This window comes from Triticum aestivum, chromosome 7A (assembly GCF_018294505.1).
Source record: "Triticum aestivum cultivar Chinese Spring chromosome 7A, IWGSC CS RefSeq v2.1, whole genome shotgun sequence".
NCBI classification, from domain to species: domain Eukaryota; kingdom Viridiplantae; phylum Streptophyta; class Magnoliopsida; order Poales; family Poaceae; genus Triticum; species Triticum aestivum.
The window spans coordinates 663,695,975-663,721,933 of NC_057812.1; the positions used below are offsets into that span (position 1 = coordinate 663,695,975).

At 46.7% G+C, this 25,959-nt stretch overlaps 1 protein-coding gene across 1 annotated transcript; it reads left to right on the plus strand.

The window, feature by feature from the left end:
- The first annotated feature begins 23,983 nt into the window (after positions 1–23,983).
- On the plus strand, positions 23,984–25,641 carry LOC123154429 (uncharacterized). The gene has a single exon (XM_044573170.1). It carries the CDS (start codon positions 24,059–24,061, stop codon positions 25,394–25,396), a length of 1,338 nt encoding a protein of 445 aa, XP_044429105.1. The 5' UTR covers positions 23,984–24,058; the 3' UTR covers positions 25,397–25,641.
- The last annotated feature ends 318 nt before the right edge of the window (positions 25,642–25,959 follow it).

Sequence of the window (25,959 nt, forward strand, 5' to 3'; positions counted from 1 at the left end):
TATGTGACAAAGACGTGAATGCCAAACCTCGGATTCGTTCACATTAGAATGAATTTGGTTCACGACTTTATTACAGAAATCCTCTAGGGAAAGGCGGAACAAACCACCACAATCATATCCTTTTCCAACAAATAGTCCATACCGAGATACGACTACTTTGTTAGACTCAAATACTAAGTTAAACCCTTCTTTACATAGAAGGGAGCCACTAACGAGATTCTTCCTTATGGCGGGGACATGCTGAACGTTCTTCAGTTGCATGATCTTTCCCAAAGTAAACTTCAGATCTACCGTGCCAACACCATGAACAGAAGCATGCGAGACATTCCCCATCAGGACAGAACAATCTCGTGCGACCTTGTAGGAAGAAAACAAAGACACATCAGCACACACATGAATATTGGCCCCAGTGTCAATCCACCAATCGGTGGACTGACAAACTGAAAGTATGGTAAACAGATTACCATACCCAGATGCCGCATCATTGTTGCTTAGAGTGACATTCACAGACCTGGAGTCATGTGATGGCTTCTTGTACTTTTTTGGGCACTTGTTTGCCCAATGTTCATCTGAACCACAAGTAAAGCAGCCATCTATCTTTTTGTCTTTCTTCTTACCCTTATTCTTAAAGGTAGTATTCTGCTGGACAGAGTTCTTTCCCTTGAACTTGTGGAAGCTCTTCTACACCACATTGGTGCTAGAAGAACCCTCTGCCCCTTTCACGTGTGAGTCCTTTGCTCTCGAGTTCTGCTCAACACTGAGATAACCAATGACATCCTCAACAGAGAATTCACGTCTCAAGTGCTTGAGAGAAGTAGCAAAGTTCCTCCAACTAGGAGGGAGTTTTGCAATAATGCAACCTGCGACAAACTTGTCCGGTAACTCACACTTCAGGAGCTCTAGCTCCTTAGCAATGCATTGTATCTCATGAGCCTGGTCCAATACAGAACGGTTATCAACCATTCTGTAATCATGGAACTGCTCCATGGCATACAGCTCACTGCCAGCATCAGTTGCGCCGAATTTGACTTCGAGCGCATCCCACAAGTTTTTGGCAACGCCCATATGAATATAGGCGTCGACCAACTTGTCTCCAATCACACTCAAAACTGCTCCCAGAAAGATTGTGGTTGCCTCTCTAAACACCTTCTCCTGTTCAGGAGCAATCATTTCTATGAGGGACACACCACCAACCCAGAACACATTCATCGCTGTGAGCCACTAGGTGGTCCTTGTCTGCCAACGCTTAAAATGCGTCCCGGTAAACTTTTCCGATTTCAGAGTAGCAGCAAAGCCTTGAATCGAAAAGTGCCTAAAATAAGGTTTTTGGATTGTTGGAAATATTAGCACTTTTCTGATTAGATTTATCCACGAGTAAACAGTAAGCATGGCATAAAAGGTATGCATCACATAGCAATACTTAAGCATACTAGCATGTACAGAACATAGAATTGAACCTTCTATGAGCAGCACATATACGGCTAGCATAAGAATGAGTAAACGAGGGATGAACAGATCATACCCTCCGGTTGGCCAGGCCAACGCGGCGGCGGCAGCAGCAGCCTCGGCGTCGTCCGTGGCCTTCTTCTTGGAGACTGCATCGTCGGCCATGGTGTCGATGCAGGGGAAGTAGTGGAAGTAGAGGCGGATGAAGTTGGGGACGGATCGGGAGCAGTCGCGTCGAGACGCTCCCCAAAAACCTTATTGCCGTTCTCCCGGGCAGGATCTCGAACGACAGGGTTCCGGAGGCACCTGCTCTCCCGACCAACCGTGCACGCGGTCGTCAGGATGGGATCGCCGGAGACAGCACAGAGTAAGGAACAGTAGATGACGGCTAGGTCACGCGAGAGGGAGTGAGTGAACCGAACTAGGTTACATCACTGGCCAGAGCCTTCTTATATAGTCCGCAAGGGGAAAGTCATGGGCCTGGCCGAAGCCCACGACCGAGTCGGCCCACTCCCGGCAAGGGAGTTGTGCCCGGTAAGGGTCGCACTCCCGGCAAGGGAGTCGATGAATCCTGGCAACGTGGGTCCCGGCAAGGGTGGCACCCCGGCAAGTGATACGTCTCCAACGTATCTATAATTTTTGATTGCTCCATGCTATATTATCTATTGTTTTGGACTATATTGGGCTTTACTTTCCAGTTTTATATTATTTTTGGGGCTAACCTATTAACCGGAGGCCCAGCCCAGAATTGCTGTTTTTTGCCGCAGAAACGGAATATCAAACGGAGTCCAAATGGAATAAAATCTTCGGGAACGTGATTTTCTCACCGAACGTGATCCAGGAGACTTGGACCCTGCTCCAAGGAACAAAAGAGGCGGTCATGAGGGTGGGGGCGCGCCCCCCTAGGGCGCGCCCCCTGCCTCGTGGGCCCCTCGTTGCTCCTCCGGCGTACTTCTTCCTCCTATATATACACACGTACCCCCAAACTATCAGAACAGGAGCCAAAAACCTAATTCCACCGCCACAACTTTCTGTATCCACGAGATCCCATCTTGGGGCCTGTTCCGGAGCTCCGCCGGAAGAGGGCCGTCATCACGGAGGGCTTCTACATCATCATAGCCTCTCCGATGAAGTGTGAGTAGTTTACCTCAGACCTTCGGGTCCATAGTTAGTAGCTAGATGGCTTCTTCTCTCTCTTTGAATCTCAATACAAAGTTCTCTCCCTCTCTTGTGGAGATCTATTCGATGTAATCTTCTTTTTGCCGTGTGTTTGTTGAGACCGATGAATTGTGGGTTTATGATCAAATCTATCTATGAATAATATTTGAATCTTCTCTGAATTCTTTTATGTATGATTGGTTATCTTTGCAAATCTCTTCGAATTATCGGTTTGGCTTGGCCAACTAGATTGGTAGTTCTTGCCATGGGAGAAGTGCTTGTTGGAAATATGCCCTAGAGGCAATAATAAATTGGTTATTATTATATTTCCTTGTTCGTGATAATCGTTTATTATCCATGCTAGAATTGTATTGATAGGAAACTCAGATACATGTGTGGATACATAGACAACACCATGTCCCTAGTAAGCCTCTAGTTGACTAGCTCGTTGATCAATAGATGGTTATAGTTTCCTGACCATGGACATTGGATGTCGTTGATAACGGGATCACATCATTAGGAGAATGATGTGATGGACAAGACCCAATCCTAAGCCTAGCACAAGATCGTGTAGTTCGTTTGCTAAAGCTTTTCTAATGTCAAGTATCATTTCCTTAGACCATGAGATTGTGCAACTCCCGGATACCGTAGGAGTGCTTTGGGTGTGCCAAACGTCACAACGTAACTGGGTGGCTATAAAGGTACACTACAGGTATCTCCGAAAGTGTCTGTTGGGTTGGCACGAATCGAGACTGGGATTTGTCACTCCGTGTAACGGAGAGGTATCTCTGGGCCCACTCGGTAGGACATCATCATAATGTGCACAATGTGACCAAGGAGTTGATCACGGGATGATGTGTTACGGAACGAGTAAAGAGACTTGCCGGTAACGAGATTGAACAAGGTATCGGGATACCGACGATCGAATCTCGGGCAAGTACAATACCGCTGGACAAAGGGAATTGTATACGGGATTGATTGAATCCTCGACATCGTGGTTCATCCGATGAGATCATCGTGGAACATGTGGGAGCCAACATGGGTATCCAGATCCCGCTGTTGGTTATTGGCCAGAGAGTTGTCTCGGTCATGTCTGCATGGTTCCCGAACCCGTAGGGTCTACACACTTAAGGTTCGGTGACGCTAGAGTTGTTATGGGAAATAGTATGTGGTTACCGAAGGTTGTTCGGAGTCCCGGATGAGATCCCGGACATGACGAGGAGCTCTGGAATGGTCTGGAGGTGAAGATCAGTATATTGGACGAAGGGTATTGGAGTCCGGAATTGTTCCGGGTGTACCAGGTGATGACCAGCGTGTCCGAAAGGGGTTTCGGAGGCCCCGGCAAGCGTTGGAGGGCCTTATGGGCCAAGGGGAGAGGGCACATCATCCCACTAAGGGGCTGAGTGCCCCTCCCACCCCATCTCACGTAACCAGGAGACGTGGGGGCGCCACCCCTAGGGCAGCCGCGCCTCCCGGCTTGGGGGGCAAGTTTCCTAGGGGGTGGGGGCGCCCAAACCCATCTAGGGTTTCCCCTGTGGCCGCCGCCCCTCCCCTAGGGAACCCTAGGGAGCCTCCCCCTCCTCCCTTCCCCCTATATATAGTGAGGGAGTGAGATGGCAGCCGCACCCTTCCCTTGGCACAGCCCTTTTCCTCCTTCAACACCTCATCCTCCTCCGTTGTGCTTGGCGAAGCCTTGCCGGAGAACCACGAGCTCCATCACCACCACGCCATCGTGCTGTCGGAGTATTCCCTCAACTTATCCTCTCACCTTGCTGGATCAAGAAGGAGGAGATGTCTCCCAACCGTACGTGTGTTGAACGCGGAGGTGTCGTCCGTTCGGCGCTAGGATCATCGGTGATTTGGATCACGACGAGTATGACTCCATCAACCCCGTTCACTTGAATTCTTCCGCTTAGCGATCTACAAGGGTATGTAGATGCACTCTCCTTCCCCTCGTTGCTAGGTTACTCCATAGATTGATCTTGGTGATGCGTAGAAAATTTTAAATTTCTGCTACGATCCCCAACAGTGGCATCAGAGCTAGGTCTATGCGTAGTTTCTATGCACGAGTAGAACACAAGTTGTTGTGGGCGTTGATTTTGTCAATTTGCTTGCCGTTACTAGTCTTATCTTGATTCAGCGGCATTGTGGGATGAAGCGGCCCGGCCCGACCTTACATGTACTCTTATGTGAGACTGGTTCCACCAACTGACATGCACTAGTTGCATAAGGTGGCTAGCGGGTGTCTGTCTTTCCCACTTTAGTCGGATCGGATTCGATGAAAAGGGTCCTTATGAAGGGTAAATAGAAATTGGCATATCACGTTGTGGTTTTCGCGTAGGTAAGAAACGTTCTTGCTAGAAACCTATAGCAGCCACGTAAAAACTTGCAACAACAATTAGAGGACGTCTAACTTGTTTTTGCAGCATATGCCTTGTGATGTGATATGGCCAAAAGGATGTGATGAATGATATATGTGATGTATGAGATTGATCATGTTCTTGTAATAGGAATCACGACTTGCATGTCGATGAGTATGACAACCGGCAGGAGCCATAGGAGTTGTCTTAATTTATTTATGACCTGCGTGTCAACATAAACGTCATGTAATTACTTTACTTTATTGCTAAAGCGTTAGCCATAGTAGTAGAAGTAATAGATGACGAGACAACTTCAAGAAGACACGATGATGGAGATCATGATGATGGAGATCATGGTGTCATGCCGGTGACAACGATGATCATGGAGCCCCGAAGATGGAGATCAAAAGGAGCAAAATGATATTGGCCATATCATGTCACTATTTGATTGCATGTGATGTTTATCATGTTTTACATCTTATTTGCTTAGAACGACGGTAGCTTAAATAAGATGATCCCTCACTAAAATTTCAAGAAAAGTGTTCCCCCTAACTGTGCACCGTTGCGAAGGTTCGTCGTTTCGAAGCACCACGTGATGATCGGGTGTGATAGATTCTAACGTTCGAATACAACGGGTGTAAGCCAGATTTACACACGCAATACACTTAGGTTGACTTGACGAGCCTAGCATGTACAGACATGGCCTCGGAACATGGAAGACCGAAAGGTCGAACATGAGTCGTATAGAAGATACGATCAACATGAGATGTTCACCGTTGATGACTAGTCCGTCTCACGTGATGATCGGACACGGCCTAGTCGATTCGGATCATGTTTCACTTAGATGACTAGAGGGATGTCTATCTGAGTGGGAGTTCATTAAATAATTTGATTAGATGAACTCAATTATCATGAACATAGTCTAAATTGTCTTCGCAAATATGTTGTAGATAAATAGCTCACGTTGTAGCTCCCTGTTTCAATACGTTCCTAGAGAAAGATTAAGTTGAAAGATATTGTAAGCAATGATGCGGACTAGGTCCGTAGTCCGAGGAGTGTCCTCACTGCTACACAGAAGGCTTACGTCTTTGATGCACCGCTCGATGTGCAAACCCCTACAACATCGTCTGTGGATGTTGTGAACACCTGACAGACACATCCTGATGACTACTTGATAGTTTAGTGCACCATACTTTACGGCTTAGAATCGGGATTCCAATGACGTTTTGAACGCCATAGAACATATGAGATGTTCCAAGAGCTGAAATTGGGATTTCAGGCTCATGCCCGTGTTGAGAGGTGTGAGACCTCTGACAAGTTCTTTTGCCAACAAGATGGAGGAGAATAGCTCAGCTAGTGAGCATGTGCTCAGAATGTCTGGGTGCTACAATCACTTAAATCAAGTGGGAGTTAAACTTCCAGATAAGATAGTGATTGATAGAGTTCTCTAGCCACTATCACTAAGCTACTAGATCTTCGTGATGAACTATGACATGCAAGGGATGGAGTTGATCCCGGAGCTGTTCGCGGTGCTTAAGACCGCAAAAGGTAGAAATCAAGAAGGAGCATCAAGTGTTGATGGTTTAACAAGACCACTGGTTTCAAGAAGGGCAAGGGCTAGAAGGGAAACTTCATGGATGGCAAACCAGTTGCCGCTCCAGTGAAGGAACCCAAGGTTGAACCCAAACCCGAGACTAAGTGCTTCTATTGTAAGGGGAACGGTCACTGGTAGCGGAATTACCCCAAATGCATGGTAGATAAGAAGGCTGGCAACTTCAAAAGTATATACGTGTTATTAATGTGTACCTCACTAGTACTCCTGGTAGCACCTGGGTATTGGATACCGGTTCAGTTGCTATTATTGGTGACTTGAAGCAAAAGCTACGGACTAAACGGAGACTGGCTAAGGGCGAGGTGACGATGTGTGTTGGAAGTGTTTCCAAAGTTGATGAGATCACCATCGCACGCTCCATCTGCCTTCGGGATTAGTATTGAACCTAGATAAATGTTATCAGGTGTCTACGTTGAGCATGAATATGATTAGATCATGTTCATTGCAATACGGTCATTCATTTAAGTTAGAGAATAATGGTTATTCTGTTTACATGAATGATACCTTTCATGGTCATGCACCCTATGTGAATGGTTCATTGAATCTCGGTCGTGGTAATACACATGTTCACGCCAAAAGATGTAGAGTTAATAATGATAGTACCACTTTCTCGTGGCACTGCCGCTTAGGTCATATTGGCGTAAGATGCATGAAGAAACTCCATGTCGATGGATGTTTGGAGTCACTTGATTTTGAATCACTTGACACATGCGAGCCATGCCTCATGGGCAGGATGACTAAGACCCCGTTTTCAGGTACAATGAAACGGGCAAGTGACTTGTTGGAAATCATGCATGCTGATGCGTGTGATCCAATGAGAATTGAAGCGTGCGGTGGATATCGCTATTTTCTCATCTTCACTGACGATTTGGGTAGATATAGGTATATCTACTTAATGAAGCACAAGTCTGAAACGTTTGAAAAGTTCAAGCGATTTCAGAGTGAAGTTAAGAATCATCATAACAATAAGATCATGTTCCTACGATCTGATCAAAAGGGGATTTTCTGAGTTATGAGTTTGGCAATCACTTAAGACATTGTGGAATTGTTTCACAGTTGAAGCCACCTGGAACACCACAAGGTAATGGTGTGTCCGGACGTCGTAATCGAACCCTATGAGATATGGTGCGATCTATGATGTCTCTTACCAATCTACCGTTTTCATTTTGAGGTTATGCGTTAGAGACAGCTGCATTCACTTTAGATAGGACACCATCTAAGTCCGTTGAGACGACGTCATATGAACATTGGTTTGGCAAGAAACCAAAGTTGTCGTTTCTTAATGTTTGGGGATGCGATGCTTAGGGCTTCAGCCGGAGAAGCTCGAACCCAAAGCGGACAAACACATCTTCATAGGATACCCAAGGGTGACAGTTGGGTATACCTTCTATCTCAGATCCGAGGGCAAATTGTTTGTCGCTAAGAACGGGTCCTTTCTCGAGAAGGAGTTTCTCTCGAAAGAATTGAGTGGGAGGAAGATAGAACTTGATGAGGTTGTCGAACCTTTACTTCAACCAGAGAGTGATGCAACACAGAAAGATGTTTTCTGTGGCGCCTACGTCTGTTGAATAGGAAGTTAATGATAGTGATCATGAAGCTTCGGATCAAGTTGCTATCGAACCTCGTAGGTCGACAAGGATATGTACTACTCCTGAGTGGTACGGTAATCCTGTCTTAGATATCATGTTGTTAGACAACAATGAACCTACGAGCTATGGAGAAGCGATGGTGGGCCCGTATTCCGACAAATGGTTAGAAGCCATGAAATCCGAGATAGGATCCATATATCAGAACAAAGTATGGACTTTGGTGGACTTGCCCGATGATCGGCAAGCCATTGAGATAAATGGATCTTTAAGAAGAAGACGGACGTGGGCGGTAATGTTACCGTCTATGAAGCTCGACTTGTGGGAAAGAGTCTTTTCACAAGTTCAAGGAGTTGACTACGATGAGAATTTCTCACCCGTAGCGATGCTTAAGTCCGTCAGAATCATGTTAGCATTAGCTGTATTTTTCGATTATGAAATCTTACAGATGGATGTCAAAACAAGTTTTCTTACCAAGTTTTCGTAAGAAAAGTTGTATGTGATACAATAAAAGGTTTTGTCGATCCTAAGGATGCTAAAAGGTATGCTGGCTCCAGCAATCCTTCTATGGACTAGAGCAAGCATCTCGGAATCGGAATATATGTTTTGATGGAGTGATCAAAGCTTTTAGGTTTATACAATGTTTGCTAGAAACTTGTATTTACAAGAAAGTGAGTGGGAGCACTACAACATTTCTGATAAGTATATGTGGATGACATATTGTTGATTTGAAATGATGTAGAATTTCTGGAAAGCATAAATGGTTGTTTGAAGAGTGTTTTTCAAAGGGAGACCTAGATAAAGCTGCTTACATATTGGGCATCAAGATCTATAGAGATAGATCAAGACGCGTGATGATACTTTCAAAGAACGCACACCTTGACATGTTTTTGAAGGAGTTCAAAATAGATCAGTCAAAGAAGGGGTTCTTACCTGAGTTGTAAGGTGTGAAGTTGAGTAAGACTCAAAGATTGACCACGGTAGAAGAAAGAGGAAGGACGAAGGTCATCCCCTATGCTTTTTTCATAGGCTCTATAGGGTATGCCATGCTGAAGTACCGCACCTGATGTGTGCCTTGCCGCATGTCTGGCAAGAGGGTACAAAGGTGATCTAGGAGTGGATCACCAGATAGCAGTCAAAATTATCCTTAGAGGAATAAGGAAATGTTTCTCGGTTATGGAGGTGATAAAGAGTTCGACGTAAAGAGTTACGTCGATGCAAGCTTAACACCTATCCGGATAGCTCTGAGTAGAGATACCGGATACGTATAATGGAGCAACAACTTGGAATAGCTCCAAGTGGAACGTGGTAGCAGCATCTACGATATGACATAAAGTTTTGCGAAATACATAGGGATCTGAATATGGCAAGACCCGTTGACTACAACCTCTCTCACAAGCATAACATGATCAAACCCAGAACTCATTGAGTGTTAATCACATAGTGATGTGAACTAGATCATTGAGTCTAGTAAACTCTTTGGATGTTGGTCACATGGCGATGTGACCTGTGAGTGTTAATCACATGGCGATGTGAACTAGATTATTGACTCTAGTGCAAGTGGGAGACTGTTGGAAATATGCCCTAGAGGCAATAATAAATTGGTTATTATTATATTTCCTTGTTCATGATAATCGTTTATTATCCATGCTAGAATTGTATTGATAGGAAACTCAGATACATGTGTGGATACATAGACAACACCATGTCCCTAGTAAGCCTCTAGTTGACTAGCTCGTTGATCAATAGATGGTTACGGTTTCCTGACCATGGACATTGGATGTCGTTGATAACGGGATCACATCATTAGGAGAATGATGTGATGGACAAGACCCAATCCTAAGCCTAGCACAAGATCGTGTAGTTCGTTTGCTAAAGCTTTTCTAATGTCAAGTATCATTTCCTTAGACCATGAGATTGTGCAACTCCCGGATACCGTAGGAGTGCTTTGGGTGTGCCAAACGTCACAACGTAACTGGGTGGCTATAAAGGTACACTACAGGTATCTCCGAAAGTGTCTGTTGGGTTGGCACGAATCGAGACTGGGATTTGTCACTCCGTGTAACGGAGAGGTATCTCTGGGCCCACTCGGTAGGACATCATCATAATGTGCACAATGTGACCAAGGAGTTGATCACGGGATGATGTGTTACGGAACGAGTAAAGAGACTTGCCGGTAACGAGATTGAACAAGGTATCGGGATACCGACGATCGAATCTCGGGCAAGTACAATACCGCTGGACAAAGGGAATTGTATACGGGATTGATTGAATCCTCGACATCGTGGTTCATCCGATGAGATCATCGTGGAACATGTGGGAGCCAACATGGGTATCCAGATCCCGCTGTTGGTTATTGGCCAGAGAGTTGTCTCGGTCATGTCTGCATGGTTCCCGAACCCGTAGGGTCTACACACTTAAGGTTCGGTGACGCTAGAGTTGTTATGGGAAATAGTATGTGGTTACCGAAGGTTGTTCGGAGTCCCGGATGAGATCCCGGACATGACGAGGAGCTCCGGAATGGTCCGGAGGTGAAGATCGGTATATTGGACGAAGGGTATTGGAGTCCGGAATTGTTCCGGGTGTACCAGGTGATGACCAGCGTGTCCGAAAGGGGTTTCGGAGGCCCCGACAAGCGCTGGGGGGCCTTATGGGCCAAGGGGAGAGGGCACATCAGCCCACTAAGGGGCTGAGCGCCCCTCCCACCCCATCTCACGTAACCAGGAGAGGTGGGGGTGCCACCCCTAGGGCAGCCGCCCCTCCCGGCTTGGGGGGCAAGTTTCCTAGGGGGTGGGGGCGCCCAAACCCATCTAGGGTTTCCCCTGTGGCTGCCGCCCCTCCCCTAGGGAACCCTAGGGCGCCTCCTCCTCCTCCCTTCCCCCTATATATAGTGAGGGAGAGAGAGGGCAGCCGCACCCTTCACCTGGCGCAGCCCTCTTCCTCCTTCAACACCTCATCCTCCTCCGTTGTGCTTGGCGAAGCCCTGCCGGAGAACCACGAGCTCCATCACCACCACGCCGTCGTGCTGTCGGAGTCTTCCCTCAACTTATCCTCTCACCTTGCTGGATCAAGAAGGAGGAGACGTCTCCCAATCGTACGTGTGTTGAACGCGGAGGTGCCGTCCGTTCGGCGCTAGGATCATCGGTGATTTGGATCACGACGAGTACGACTCCATCAACCCCGTTCACTTGAACGCTTCCGCTTAGCGATCTACAAGGGTATGTAGATGCACTCTCCTTCCCCTCGTTGCTAGATTACTCCATAGATTGTTCTTGGTGATGCGTAGAAAATTTTAAATTTCTGCTATGATCCCCAACAGTGCTTAGCTTTGGGTTCGATCTTGCGGTGTCCTTACCCAGTGACAGAAGGGGCAGCAAGGCACATATTGTATCGTTGCCATCGAGGATAACAAGATGGGGTTTATTTCATATTTCATGAATTTATCTCTCTACATCATGTCATCTTGCTTAAGGCGTTTCTCTGTTTTTAACTTAATACTCTAGATGCATGCTGGATAGCGGTGGATGAGTGGAGTAATAGTAGTAGATGCAGAATCATTTCGATCTACTTGTCACGGATGTGATGCCTATATACATGATCATGCTTAGATATTCTCATAACTATGCTCAATTCTGTCAATTGCTCAACAGTAATTTGTTCACCCACCGTAGAATACTTATGCTCTTGAGAGAACCCACTAGTGAAACCTATGGCCCCCGGGTCTATTCTCATCATATCAATCTTCATTACTTTAATCTTGCTTTGCTTTTTTACTTTGCCTTTACTTTTTTACTTTGCATCTTTATACCAAAAATATTATATCTATCAGATCTCACTCTCGTAAGTGACCGTGAAGGGCTTGACAACCCCTAATCGCGTTGGTTGCGAGTAGCTATAGCTTTGTGCAGGTACGAGGGACTTGAGCGTGGGCTCCTAATGGATTGATACCTTGGTTGTCAAAAACTGAGGGAAATACTTACACTACTCTGCTGCATCATCCCTTCCTCTTCGGGGAAAACCAACGCAAGCTCAAGACGTAGCAGCAAGGGAGTCGACGAATCCAGGCAACGCAAGTCAGCCCACAGTCCAACATCTTGGACAGTGACCCACCTGTTAGTGACTCGTTAATTAATCCCTGATTAATTAATTCGTTCCTGAGCGCCAAAAATAAGCTTCGACTCGGCTCATTCCCGCAACCCGCAACCCGCGGTGCGCGCGCGTCGTGACGAGGCGAGGCGAGGCGGGCGGCGGAGGAGGAGGAGCGCGTGTGTACCACTCCTCTTCCCAAGCTCCCAATGGCAAGTGGTAGAGTAGCCCTTATAAAGGGGTCTCAACTCTCTCAACTAGCAAGGTGGGACTAAACTTCCCACCACCTGCCATCTCATACATGGGCCTCAAGATTAACCAGGGATTAGTGACTTATATGGGCCTAAGCCCATGCATAATCCAACAATAATAAATGCTATGCTACTATGTGTCATACATGTCAATAAATAAAATACTAAATGATACTAATATATGATACTATGCATTAGGGAGGTAGTATCAGGCTGCTCATAGTGGGGAGTAACTTATACTAGTGTCATGCATATGACATTAGTCTAAGGGGGTGTTTGTTTACAGGGAGTTATTGGTGTAGGGACTTAAAAAAGTCTTTTTAGTACTATCTAAACCAAACAGAAGGGACTTATAAAGACTTAAAGTGGGCATTTGGGACTTATGGAAAAAGACCCTCAAGAATAGTCTTTTTGGGACTTTTAGTTATAACTGGTCTTTTGGTCCATGTTTAGTCACAGGAACCAAACAAATAGGGACTTTTTAGGGACTAGTGACTTTTTAGTTGGGACTAAAAAAAGTCCTAGGACATATGAACCAAACATGGCCTAAGTTACTACCTTCATAGTGCAAAGTAACATACTAGTAGTGTCATATGTGACTTCATTTAATGGCTCATAGACTCATCTTGTTTTGGAAAACGCTATGTTACAGTAACATATTATGTTACCACTTCTCGTTAACTACATGCCACGTAAGCAAAAATTTCTCGAAGTGCGCTATGTTACTACCTAAGTTACTCCCACTATGACTAGCCTTATACACGAGTATCATATGCATAATACTAGTATATGATATTTCTCATTACAATCAGCCTCAGTTGTATCGAAGGTGACCTCCACGTTGTGCCATCTGAAATGGCCATGCATATGTATATTGCTTTGCTCTTAAGCAATCTGATAGTAGTATGCACCCCGCAAAAGAAGTAGTATACAACTCCTAAGGCTGGTTGTAATGAGGAGTATCATATACTAGTATCATGCATATGATACTAGTGTATGATACTACCTCTCTAATGCATAGTATCATATATTAGTATCATGTAGTACTCTATTTATTGCCATGCATGACACAAATTAGCATAGCATTTATTATGATACAGTATCATGATATGATACTCAACCCTCTCTTTCTTCATTTAATTCTATGACATCTCATCAAAATTGCCTAGTTGGCATGCATGATACTAGCTATGATACTACCATTACGACCAGCCTAATAAGCTACTTGAGATTAGAGTATCAATGTGTCATCTTTTGAGCCCGCAGCACAATTCCTTAATCCTCTGGGCTGGGAATGGATTGGCAGGTTCGCAGCCTTACTTTCGCAGGTAAACACTTGATGCCTCCTGGCTAGTTCGCAGTGGTGGAACATGAAAATGAAGCATCGATGTGAATCATAATTAAGAGCTTGATTTTGGAATGATGATTTGTAAGACGAGATATATAGGCCCGGGTCTCCTTTTCATCGCCACTGACAGCGATCGATGCACTGCGTGTACGGTATATGGGAATTCTTTTCCAAAACGACCAGATGCCTACAATTTTTTCCAAAACATACAATTGCATGATTGGGTCAAAATTGTTCCACCACATTTTCAGTGGGTTTGGAACACATCATGTCAACCCAAGCACAAGGTTTTCTTCTGGATGATGCTTCATGACAGAGTAAACACTAGAAACCTACTCAGAAGAAAGACTTTTTACCTGGACACTTATCTATTTTTTTGAAAGGGACCTGGACACTTATCTATGTGCTGTGCTGGCATGTAACCAAGAAGAGACTGTATTTCACCTGTTCTGGGTGTGTCCTTTTTCTATTACTTGCTGGGACTTTGTCCGCCCAAACAGAAATGAAGCCATCTCGGTTCTACAAGCCACTAAAGATTTGAAACAGTGTTTGGCCATGCCATTTGCTATGGATATTATCATCTTGGCTGCTTGGGCCATTTGGATTACTAGGAATAATTGGATTTTCCAGCAAATACCACCTTCTATTCAGAGACGGAAAGACACATTTCACCTGGAGCTTAAGCTATTAAAGTTCAGGATGAAGAAGAAATACTCCACTTTGTATAATGCTTGGTTGGGTTCAGTCCTGTAATTTTTCCTTTCTTTATTTTACTTTTTTCTTTAGTAGCTAATCTTTCTTCTTTCTTCTCCGTTTTCTCTTTTGTATTCTCTTTCTTTTCTCTCTTTTCTACTCTTTCTTTTCTTTTCTTCTTTGTACTGGCTTATCTCAAGCCTGTAAGACTCTGTGCCCTTTGGGGCTTTTATTTATAAAATTTGCAGTGGTGTTTTGCCCTACTGTGTACAGTCAAAAACGACCAGATGCCCAACGCAATCCAAAATGTTGCCTGGTCTGGGGCTGGCGTCGTTTTGACGTCCCCAACAGGAGATACCGTTCAATACGTACTACAGATAATGTATACAATCTCCAACAACGCAGCCGAATATGAGGCCCTTCTACATGGTCTCCGGATGGCAGTATCCATGGGCATTCAATGCCTAGAGGTGCGCGGGGATTAGAACCTCGCGATATCCCAAATAAATGGAGACTTTGATGCCAAGGATCCGAAAATGGCAGCTTATCGCAATGCCGTCCTAAAAATGTCAGCTCGGTTCGAGGGGCTCGAATTTCACCATGTGGCTCGGGAAAACAATCAGGCGGCGGATATCCTCGCCCGCATCGATGCAAAATGCGACACAGTACCTCCCAACATATTTCTGGAACGGCTCTTCAAGCCATCCGTAGCATGGGAAGGGGACACCGATAACAACAGTCCGGACCCGTCCAAAATACCCGAAACCGAACTCTCTGACACAATCGGAGGCTCCGCCACCGAAATAACACAATCAGCCCACGAAATAATGGCCATTGTTGCCCCGTGGACAGAACCATTCCTGGCCTACCTAACTAGACAGGAACTTCCGGAGGACCAAAATGAGGCACGCTGCATAGTGCGGTGATCCAAGGCCTACAGGGTCCATGAGGGAGAATTGTACAAAAAAAGCGCTACCGGAGTCCTTCAAAGGTGCATCTCCGAAGAGGAAGGGCGGAACCTTTTGGCAGAAATTCATGCCAGACTCGGCGGTCATCACGCCGCAGCCCGGGCTCTTGTAAGCAAGGCCTTCCGTACAGGATTCTATTGGCCAACGGCCCGGGCAGATGCACAGGACTTGGTCCAACGTTGCGCCGGTTGCCAGCTCTTTGCAAATCAAAGCCACATGCCACCCACCACCCTCCGAACAATCCCCATTACATGGCCCTTCACGGTCTGGGGGCTTGACATGGTTGGACCCCTTAAAGGGGGAACCCACAAGAAAAAAATACTTATTGGTCATGGTGGATAAATTCATCAAATGGATAGAGGCCAAACCGGTTAAAACAGCCGAATCCGGACCGGCGATAGATTTCATATCCGGGGTTGTACACCGTTATGGCGTCCCCCATAGCATCATCACTGATAACGGCACGAACTTCACGACCGACGAGGTAAAACTCTGGTGCAGCAAAATGGGCATCAAACTCAATTATGCTTCAGTCTATCACCCACAAACCAACGGGTAAGTCGAACGAGCAAATGGTCTTATAATGAGCGGCATTAAACCCAGATTAGTGCGCTCCTTAACGGAGTCTGACACACACTGGGTAGAGGAGCTCGACTCCATACTATGGGGGCTGCGGACCACGCCGAATCGTAGTACCGGATATACACCATTTTTTATGGTGTACGGCGCAGAGGCAGTCCTGCCCTGTGACATAATTCATGACTCACCTCGAGTGCACATGTACGAAGAAAGAGAAGCCGAGCTCGATCGGCAGGACAGTCTCGACACCTTGGAGGAAGAGCGCGACGTAGCCAAAGCCCGTTCCGCATTTTACCAGCAACAGGCTCGCAGATACCAAAGCAGAGAAGTACGGGCCAAAACTTATAACGTTGTTGAAATAGTTCTACGACTGCCGGATAAGAAAAAGAACAAGCTTGAGCCCAAATGGCAAGGTCCCTTCATTATCGACCAAGTTCTGGCCGGTGGAGCATACCGATCGCGGGATGCATCGACTAGTCGACTGGAGCCGAACCCATGGAACGCAGCCAGGCTTCGAAGATTCTACGCCTAGCACCGGACTCTATGTTAGTCCCCTCCCTTTGTCCATTTCCTGCATATGCAACATCTGTCCTGTTTCCCTTTCTTTCTTTTATTTCTTTAGGCCTTCATGGGTCACCTTGCGCCTCACTCATACATTACAGATGTGCTAGCCGCACTCTTCATACCCGGGGGCTTCTTTCATAGAAGCTTAAGTTATTTACCTGGGCCTCACGCCCAACACATGTGTTATACTTTCGCATGTACCTTTTTTCACCATTATATGCATCGATATGACTTAAGTTTTGGCCAAGATGGGTTGCCTGGCTCTTGTATTTATGCCCTACGTTCCCATTAATTCGGCTAGGGCATAAGGGGAGCACCTCTGCGATTGTTACCGCCGGGTCAGCCAGACGTGTACCTCAGACTGGATGAAGCCGAAAGCTAGCGTTCTTAAGGGAATATTCGGTCGGTGAATAAAAGATGACTTTTATTATCCATATCTGCCCCCAGACGATTTTTCTGCGCTTCTTATCGCAGTCCGGACATGCACTTTAGGGCATGCTTACCTAGGGAAAGGAACCCTTAATGGAACTATTCTCCCTGGAAGATGTTTCTTACTACCCATGTAATATAACATAACTAGTTGGGCACTTGTCTGATAAAGCACTAATGACCCCTACGCCTGGTCTCCACGCATGCCCCGGTTCTTACATAACCGAGAGGGTATTCGGATACACTCCGGACTGTCGGGTCCCGAGGTTGAAGCAAAAAGGTCCGCCACGACAAACGATCTACAATCTGGCTAGAAGGCATTATACATGTCACTTTCAAATTACATAGTCAATTTGACTAGTTGAATTCCTCTTCAATACCATCCAACAGGCTATCTAGTCTACAGTCCTGTTGGGAATACTTTGCGGCCAATTCTACTTGGCCGTACACTAAGCTCACAAGGATCTCCTTCCCATCGGGCCCCATAGGTCCGACTTCGGCCATGTGGTTCGGGCCAGCCTTCGTGTAACGTGTCTTCACCATCGCCCAGGCTTCCCTGGCGCCCTGACGGCAGGCCGATATCTTCCATAATCGGAAGCGCCGCCGCGCTTCCTTTAGCTTCTCTGCAAGCTCTCCAAGGCCTTCGGATATGGAGACGGATGGCCACAAGGCCTGGGCGACGCCTTGCATCACCTGCCGAACTCGTTCATGTAGCTGTGAGAGCTCAGGAAGAAGGTCACCCATTGAACCGGGCATTTCCTCGGCAGGACGACCTGTTAACATACCTACAGACATAACTCTGTCAGCCAGCTTCCTCGCCGAACTCTTTTTCAAAGTTCGTTCAAGCAGTTACTAAATATGACGCATCGAAGCCGCCGATTTTCCTTAACAGAGTCCGACAGTTGGGCGCGAACATCTTGTAGTTCCACGCCTAGCTTGGTGTTTGCATCTTGGAGATCATTTTTCTCCCGCCTCACCCTCGTAAGCACGTTCTCACCAGCCTTTAGCTGGTGTATGAGCTGTTGCTTATCCGGATTTACTCCAGCGTCATCTGCAATTTTATCGCTAGATCTGCATATACGCCGCATTGTATATGATACTTATCATTCAAAAGATATGTTACCAGAGGGGGTCTCTTTGGGCTCCCCTGCTGCGGCTAGTGCGGCCTGAAGTTGGGCTTTGCACTCTTCCAGCTCCTGGGACAGTTGAGTATTCTTTTCTGTAAGAACCTGCATAACAAATGATCCTTAAATCAGTTATCCTAACTGTTTCAAGTCTCAGGGGCTACTGTTATATATATTCATCAAACTTTCTCACCCGTATGTCTTTTACATACTGCTCTGTGGCTCTGGCTAGACCATTTTGAGTGGCACAGAGGTGCGTGTTTCCCGAGTTGAAGGCATCCAATGCCTCTTGGGAGAAACAAGCGTCACGAAGAACAGTCCGGCGACGCCTGTGGTTCATGACACTTTCCACCTCGGAATGGGTGGCAGACAGTTTATCCGCATCCTCTGTCGGAGGAGCACCCGGCGCATGCCTTGTATTCGTCCCCGCCTCCGAATCCGGCCGTGGATCCTGGCTTGTGGAGGCGCGGTTGGTAGCCTCTCTGGGTATAGTCCGGCGAGCGCTCTTTTTCCTGAAAAGAAGGCATGGACATTAATATGCCTCTAAGAATAATGTCTTGCAATAAGGACGGCGCGCCATACCGCTGTGCCGGTGTCTCAACCCGGGCTGCGGGTCTTTTCAGCCTGCCTGGCCTCGCGGCCCCTTGTTGGCCAGTCGCCGCAGGCTCGGCCTTCGGCCTCGAGGACCTCCCCTGCAAAACACGGCTGTTATACGGCGATCAAAAAAACGCAAGGACGGATCCCTTTTTGAACTGCTGGGACTTCAGTCTCAATCACCCGCGAGGCTGGAACTAGCCCAGGGTAATCGGCCGTAATGGCCACCAAAGCATTGTCATTACTCGATTGGTAAAATACCCCATTGATCAGCTCCACAGATATGTCCAGATCCTCCTGGGAGGCCGGGTCAAGGGACCTTCCAGGGTCCTCGGATTGTGGAGGAGGGCTGTTTATCTCCTTTACATCCTGGCACAGCTCCTGCGATAAAATCGCTAGAATGAATACTTAACTACGGGAATAGAAATGGATGGGCGATAAAAAGTCTCCGCTTACCCAGCTCGGAGGATTGTACATAGAAAATCCGCCCTGCGGGTTGACATGAAGGAATTCCTCCTCTTCTCCCTTGTACAAAGTGGATAAGATCTTTATTAGATCAGCAGCCGATCCCGGCCCTTTGCGGCCGTGGCGGGTGGCGTCATCCTCCCCGTTGAAATCCCACATGGGGTGACCTCTATACTGAAGCGGCTGCACCCCCCGCATCACACATGTGGCCATGACCTCGATCATGGTCAATCCGGATCGAGCTAAAAAACTTATCCGGCTCATCAGATAAAGAATGTCCCTGTCATCTTCCTCCAGGGAGCTCCGTGGACGCCAGCTCCGGCGCTTCTTTAAAAGGGCGTTGTCGAACTCAGGATGGCCGATCCGAATAGGATCCGGGAGGGGGACGTCTTCTATATAAAACCGTTCTAAAGGCCAGTCTTCGGATGTCTTCTTTGGGGTCCCGGATAGGTATCCGGTCCCGGCAATATGCCACACTTCGGCTCCGCTCACTTGATATATTGACCCCTTCTGAGAACGGGGCACAAGGCAGAACAGCTTCTTCCACAGAGCGAAATGAGCCTCACAGCCCAAAAACAACTCGCAAAGGGTTACGAATCCCGTGATATGCAGCATGGAGGCAGGCGTAAGGTTGTGCAACTGGAGGCCGTAGAACTCCAGGAGCCCTCGGAGAAACGGATGAATTGGGAATCCGAGCCCTCTTACCAAATAAGGGACAAGGCATACCCTTTCTCCTTTGGAGGGATTGAGAAGGCTCTCCGCTTGCTCTCCGCCATTATAGGTGGCAAGCCCGGCTCGAACCGGGACCAGGTACGCTGGGGGAAGAAATCCCTTGGACTGAAGCATCACTAATTTGCTGTGCGGGATGGAACATCTCCCCGAATCTCCAGGCTTGGAGCTAGGGGTGCGAGAGGAGGAGCTGTGACGACCGGCCATGATGGAATGGATCTTTGTCGGGTGCGCTCCGATGAAGGCTCGCCAAGGGAGGATGGTGTGATTTGGATCTGAATCCTCGTCTTTTAAATAGGCGGCTCGTTCACACAGCTAGGGGGGTAAATGTGAAAACACCATGGCTCTTCACATTCGCTCGACACGTGGAAAGTGGCCATTATTGGGCGTAGAAGCCAAGGAGTATAAACATTCATAAGAAACCGGACACTATTTCGACAGATACACAGAATTTGGAGAGGAACCCGCCTTGCAATGCCGAAGACAATACTGCGCGCCGGACTCATCGTCATTGAAGCCTGCTTCGGGGGCTACTGAGGGAGTCCTGGATTAGGGGGTCTTCGGACAGCCGAACTATCTCCATTGGCCGGACTGTTAGACTATGAAGATACAAGATTGAAGACTTCGTCTCGTGTCCGGATGAGACTCTACTTGGCGTGGAAGGCAAGCTAGGCAATACGTATATGGATATCTCCTCCTTTGTAACCGACCTTGTGTAACCCTAACCCTCTTCGGTGTCTATATAAACCGAAGGGTTTTAGTCCGTAGGACAACAATCACAACATACAATCATACCATAGGCTAGCTTTTAGGGTTTAGCCTCTCTGATCTCGTGGTAGATCTACTCTTGTACTACCCATATCATCAATATTAATCAAGCAGGACGTAGGGTTTTACCTCCATCAAGAGGGCCCAAACCTGGGTAAAACATCGTGTCCCCTGCCTCCTGTTACCATCCGGCCTAGACGCACAGTTCGGGAACCCCTACCCGAGATCCGCCGGTTTTGACACCGACACCCCCACCCCCAAAAAAACTACTTGTGGATGAAAATGACAAAAGAGACCCCTCAGCCCAGGCGGCAGGCCTTGCCGCCGCGAGGCTAGGCGGCAACCCGCGTATTACGGATACCCAGCTCCCGCGACGGAACAGAGACATGCAGGTGGGCCCTGCCGCCTCATGTGCTGGCGGCAGCACTGTTCCTGCTGCTCACGTGCCGACAGATTGTGTTGTCGCTTCGGCGGGAATCGTTTCTGGCACTGATTCGTATGCCGATGCGGTGCTGCCCGCTGTCTGATAATTGCCACTAATTTCTATGCAGACGACACTGATTAAAAGCAGTGCGTGATTCCAGTCTAAAGTTTTGTTCATCTGTTGATGCGGCCGATGCGCGCTATGCCGACATTGGTTGCAATGTTTTGGATCACGTGTATTTCCCACCTAAATTTTCGTCTGTTCGCGAAACATATATTCTATTTGAGATCTCCTTTAGTACAAAAATTAACATATATTCAACTTTGTTCATGTTGATTAATATAAAAAACCCGAAAAACTCGCCAAAAACGAAAACGTTTACGAATTCAAAAATGTTCACGTATTTTGAACAGAAAATCACGAAATTTTTAAAAAATGTTCACTGAAGTTGAAAAAAGTTCATCAAATATGAAATTCATCGATTCTTAAAAAAGTTCATCGGATTTGAAAAGAGTTCATTGATTTTTTGAAAACATTTCACTGAATTTGATAAAAGTTCATCGAATTTTTAAAAAGTTCATCAATTTTCAAAAATAGTTCATCCAAAGATGTGAAAATTTCATCAATTTGAGAAAAGAGTTCATCAAAAAATGAAAAAGTTCATGAACTAAAAAACCGCGCATTTAAGAAAATAAATAAAATAAAAGGTAAAAGAACTAGAAAAGAAGAAAAGAAAAAGAATAAAACAAACTGACAAATGAATAAAAAGGTAAAACGAAGATATTGTGCAGAAGTTTGTTAGTGGCCTGGTTTTGTGGCCTGTTGATTTGTGAAGGAGGTCATGGGTTCGATTCAATGGTTGTGCCTTTAATTTTTTAAACTAAAACATAGGAAGAAAAAACTCTAGACAGGCTGGCCCAGCAAGGGAGGTGGTGTGCGCTGCAGGCGCCAGTTAACGAAAATGCATGTTTTTTTTGCGGGTGAACGAAAATGCATGTTAACGGGTGCCTGTAGCGCTAAATAGGATTTGCCCAGGGAAAATGCCAAAACCAAAGCTACCGATCTCTAGTTCTCATTCTGGTGAAAGCTGACCCGTGCGCCCCTCACGAAAAAAAGAGCGCGAGCATAAGAATTTCTCGAGCCCAAGATGGAGTTGTGGGCCGTGCACGTTTTTTCACCCTGCTTCTTTTTTTATAAACGTTTTTCACTCTGTTTCTAGTGCAAAGAAATCCATTTTTTCACCCCCAAATGGACAAATGAAAAAGATGGACTTGTTACTTTTGAATGATAAACTTATTCGGGCAGCTGGGAAAGAAGAAGGACGACTTTAGTCAAATTAATGAAGCGATCCCGCGGATACAGAAGTTGTGTTTGAAGTATGAGCTGCTGCTGCGAAGATGATTCTGGTATAATTTTAACTCTACTATCCTTGAAACCGGGTAAACCCTGAAGTGCAACTTCAGGGAAGTCTTGGGCATGTGTTGGAAGCATAGCAGCAACGCATACTGGCCAGTGTATTGATTCATAAATCCAATATAGCACAAAAAAGTAAGTAAATTACAAGTTGTGGTCGATCACGTGTGCTTCACCATTCTTTTTCTTTTGTCAATTACATCATGGATACGTGTTATGCAGAGAAATTGGTTCCATACTGATTCGATGCATGTTAGCCCATCTTTTGCTATCCTGCAATTTTATAACACCGGCAAAAAAAAAAAAATGGCGTGGCAAAGCAGTCATTTGCCTCTAGTATCTGTCAACTTTTTCGCAGACGTGGCAAAACAGCCCGCATTAAAAAATAGTCAAGTTTATAAAGTAATTATCAAGTTAAATCTGAAAATATGGGACATGTCTTTACAAAATCGGAACAATAGTGGGAACTAGGGTAAACATTGAAACGTAAATAGACCTTAAGTGTCCCGTGAGACATTGAAAGTTTTATGAGTAATGTTTCGTGAAACAAACAAAACAAATAGATAAATAAGAAATATTACATAGAGTTTACTATCTTTTTAGAAAGGACTTAAATCAATCTTGATACGGAGTACTCTCTCCGTTGCTAAATATTTATCTTTTTAGAGGTTTCAAATGGACTATCACATACGGATGTATATAGACATAATTTAGTGTGTAGATTCACTCATTTTGCCGCGTATGTAGTCATTTGTTGAAATCTTTCTAGAAAGTCAAATATTTTAGGAACGGAGGGAATAGATCATAAGTGTTTCATGAGTTAGTGAAGTTTCAAGAAAAAACCCAAAAATTAATTTTCAACTCCGGTTAAATATATAAATATTGTTAAATGTGGTTAATGCTTTGGAAGCACCATATATACCCTTGAACTGATGTGTAGGTATGAATGTTTCCACATGTACAACTAGATTTATGGAGTCCATCCATGCAAAAGAAATTGGCTTAAGAACACAACAAGCTCAAGGCAAAATATTTATTTTTTGAGCACACATAATAATTTTTTTTGAATTTAATTTGCATTGTACATTTTCCCCTAATTTTTAACGATCACCATATTTTCTTCTTGATGCTTATTATTTTGTACTTTATTCATTTCATTGTAACTAACCAACCGTTTTTATATTTCCTAATTTTTCCTTTTCTTGAATTATCCTTTTATGATAACTCAACCACATGTTTACCTTATTTACTCTCCTCTCAACTTCCCAACAAAATTCAGCTTTCTATTTTCTTGATTTGTTCTGTGCTCGGCTGGGTTGACACGTGTGGAAAACATCATGTTAACTTCATTGTCCAAGGAAGACGCCTTGAACGAATAATCGATGCCATTTTTACTTTTCCGGGGTCGCATTATTCTCCAATCAGTACAGTGACGTGAAGACTTTCAGATAAATCCTTTTCATGGATTACCAGTCCAACACGCTGAGCAATTTCTCACGGGAAGAAAGAAGTTCCATCACCAAAAGTAGGAGCTCTGATCTACCAGAGGAAGCCCTCATGGCTGAGATATTAGGATCCGCGGTTGCGAGCGAGTCCGTGAGCAGAATTTTCTCGATCCTATCAGGCAACTCGAGAGAGGATGGGGGTGCGGAGGACAACGCCGAGAGGCTGGAGTTCGCGGTGCTGAAGATCCACAGCGTTGTGGCCGTCGCCGAAGACTGGCGCATACTCCACCAACCATTGCTGGACTGGAAGGCGAGGCTGAAGCGCGTAGCCGAGGAAGGCGATGGCATCCTGCGCGCTCACAGGAGGAGGTCTGCGGAGCGCGAACGGGACGAGGGGGTTGCGAGGAAGGCTGTTCCCGTTCACAAGCGCGTCACTCGGGCAGCGGCACGCTTCTTGCCTTTCCGCCGCGGCAAGGACGACGACGGTGATCCGGGCGAGGCGACGGTGCGGAGGTTCGAGAGGCTAGCGCATGTCGCCGATGAGTTCTTCCGTTACGTCCAGCTTGGGGGCCGCCCGAAGAGCTTGACGGTGTCCATGGAAGTTCCTGCGGAGCCTCTGCTTGCAGGGAAGACGCTCGAGTTCTCCCTCAGGAACGGCAGCCGGGACGCCCTCCTGCTGCTCCACCCGTGCGACGGCAACGGGGAGGTCGTTCTGTTCCTCTCCTGCGACGACAGCGCGGCGTGGGAGAAGAACGTGAAGCTCTGCGTGGTGTTCCAGCTACTCGAGCGTACCGACATCTTGGATATCGTCATGTCTTCCTTGCAGCTGCTGCCTCCCCAGTTCGGCGCCGCCTGTGCGACGGCGAGGGAGTTCGTCAGGGAGGCGCGAGCGCAGGAAACGAGCTATGCCGGCGCGTCGTCCATGTCGATGCGGTGCGTCTCATCGGCGTGGAGGTGTCACCGCAATTCCACGGACGGGGGATGCGCGGCGACCGACGGCATGCCGCGGCTGCCGTGGCCGATCGTTCGAGTCGACGCCGTGTACTTCGCCATGCCGCAGAACTATTCGCCGGATGCGCCTGCGGACCAGAACAAGCTTCTGAAATTGGCATGTCATATCACTCCCCATCTTGTGCCCGAGACGTACTCCCGGCACTACCGGCAGATTGGGACGGAAACACTGCAAGAGCTGTCACCCGAAGTGGCCGACGAAGGAGCTTCAGCTTGCGGACGGGAGGCGGCGTGGTGGTGTCCTCGCAGCTCAACGTTTTTGTCGGTGGAACCAGAGTTTTCGGTGCCGCCGCCGACGCTGCAGCAGTTGTTCCTGGTGCAAAGCTTGAAGGGGGCAATGTAGTTCTTGGCTTCTCGCACTAGTAGCAGAAGCGATGCAATTTTTCAGTTTTACTCCCTCGTTTCCTAATTACTTGTCGTAGGTATGGATGTATCTAGATACATCCATTTCCGCGACAAGTAATTTGGAACGGAGGGAATATTATGCAATAAGGGGGCAATGTAGATCATGCCTAAGTGACATCTTGTAATTTCTTACTTTTATGTTTCACACAAATGATAACGCCCACACATGTGGTAGTTTTACAACTCGCCCACACGCGTGGATCACTATCCAGTCAAGTGTGCACGAATCTTGACACATTGAGGCGAAATCTGCGTGCCACGAAGGACAGGGCAGGTGTGTGTGGGCATTTGACAGTTCACCCGGACACCGGTTTCTCGCACGGAGAGGCCGCGGTTGCGAGTCGGACGTGCGGTGGAACTGCCGTCGCGCCCGCACGCCGCGCACTTCTCCTATTCATCATCTCCCACGTCTGCTCCCTTTCCCCTCCCCGGTCCTGCAGTTTCCCACCCCGCCCTTCTTTACTTCCCATTTCCCCCACACCAGCATTTCCATTCGAGAGC

Coding starts and splice junctions, on each gene's coding strand:
- LOC123154429 (XM_044573170.1), top strand. CDS start 24,059: ATGGATTACCAGTCCAACACGCTGAGCAATTTCTCACGGGAAGAAAGA.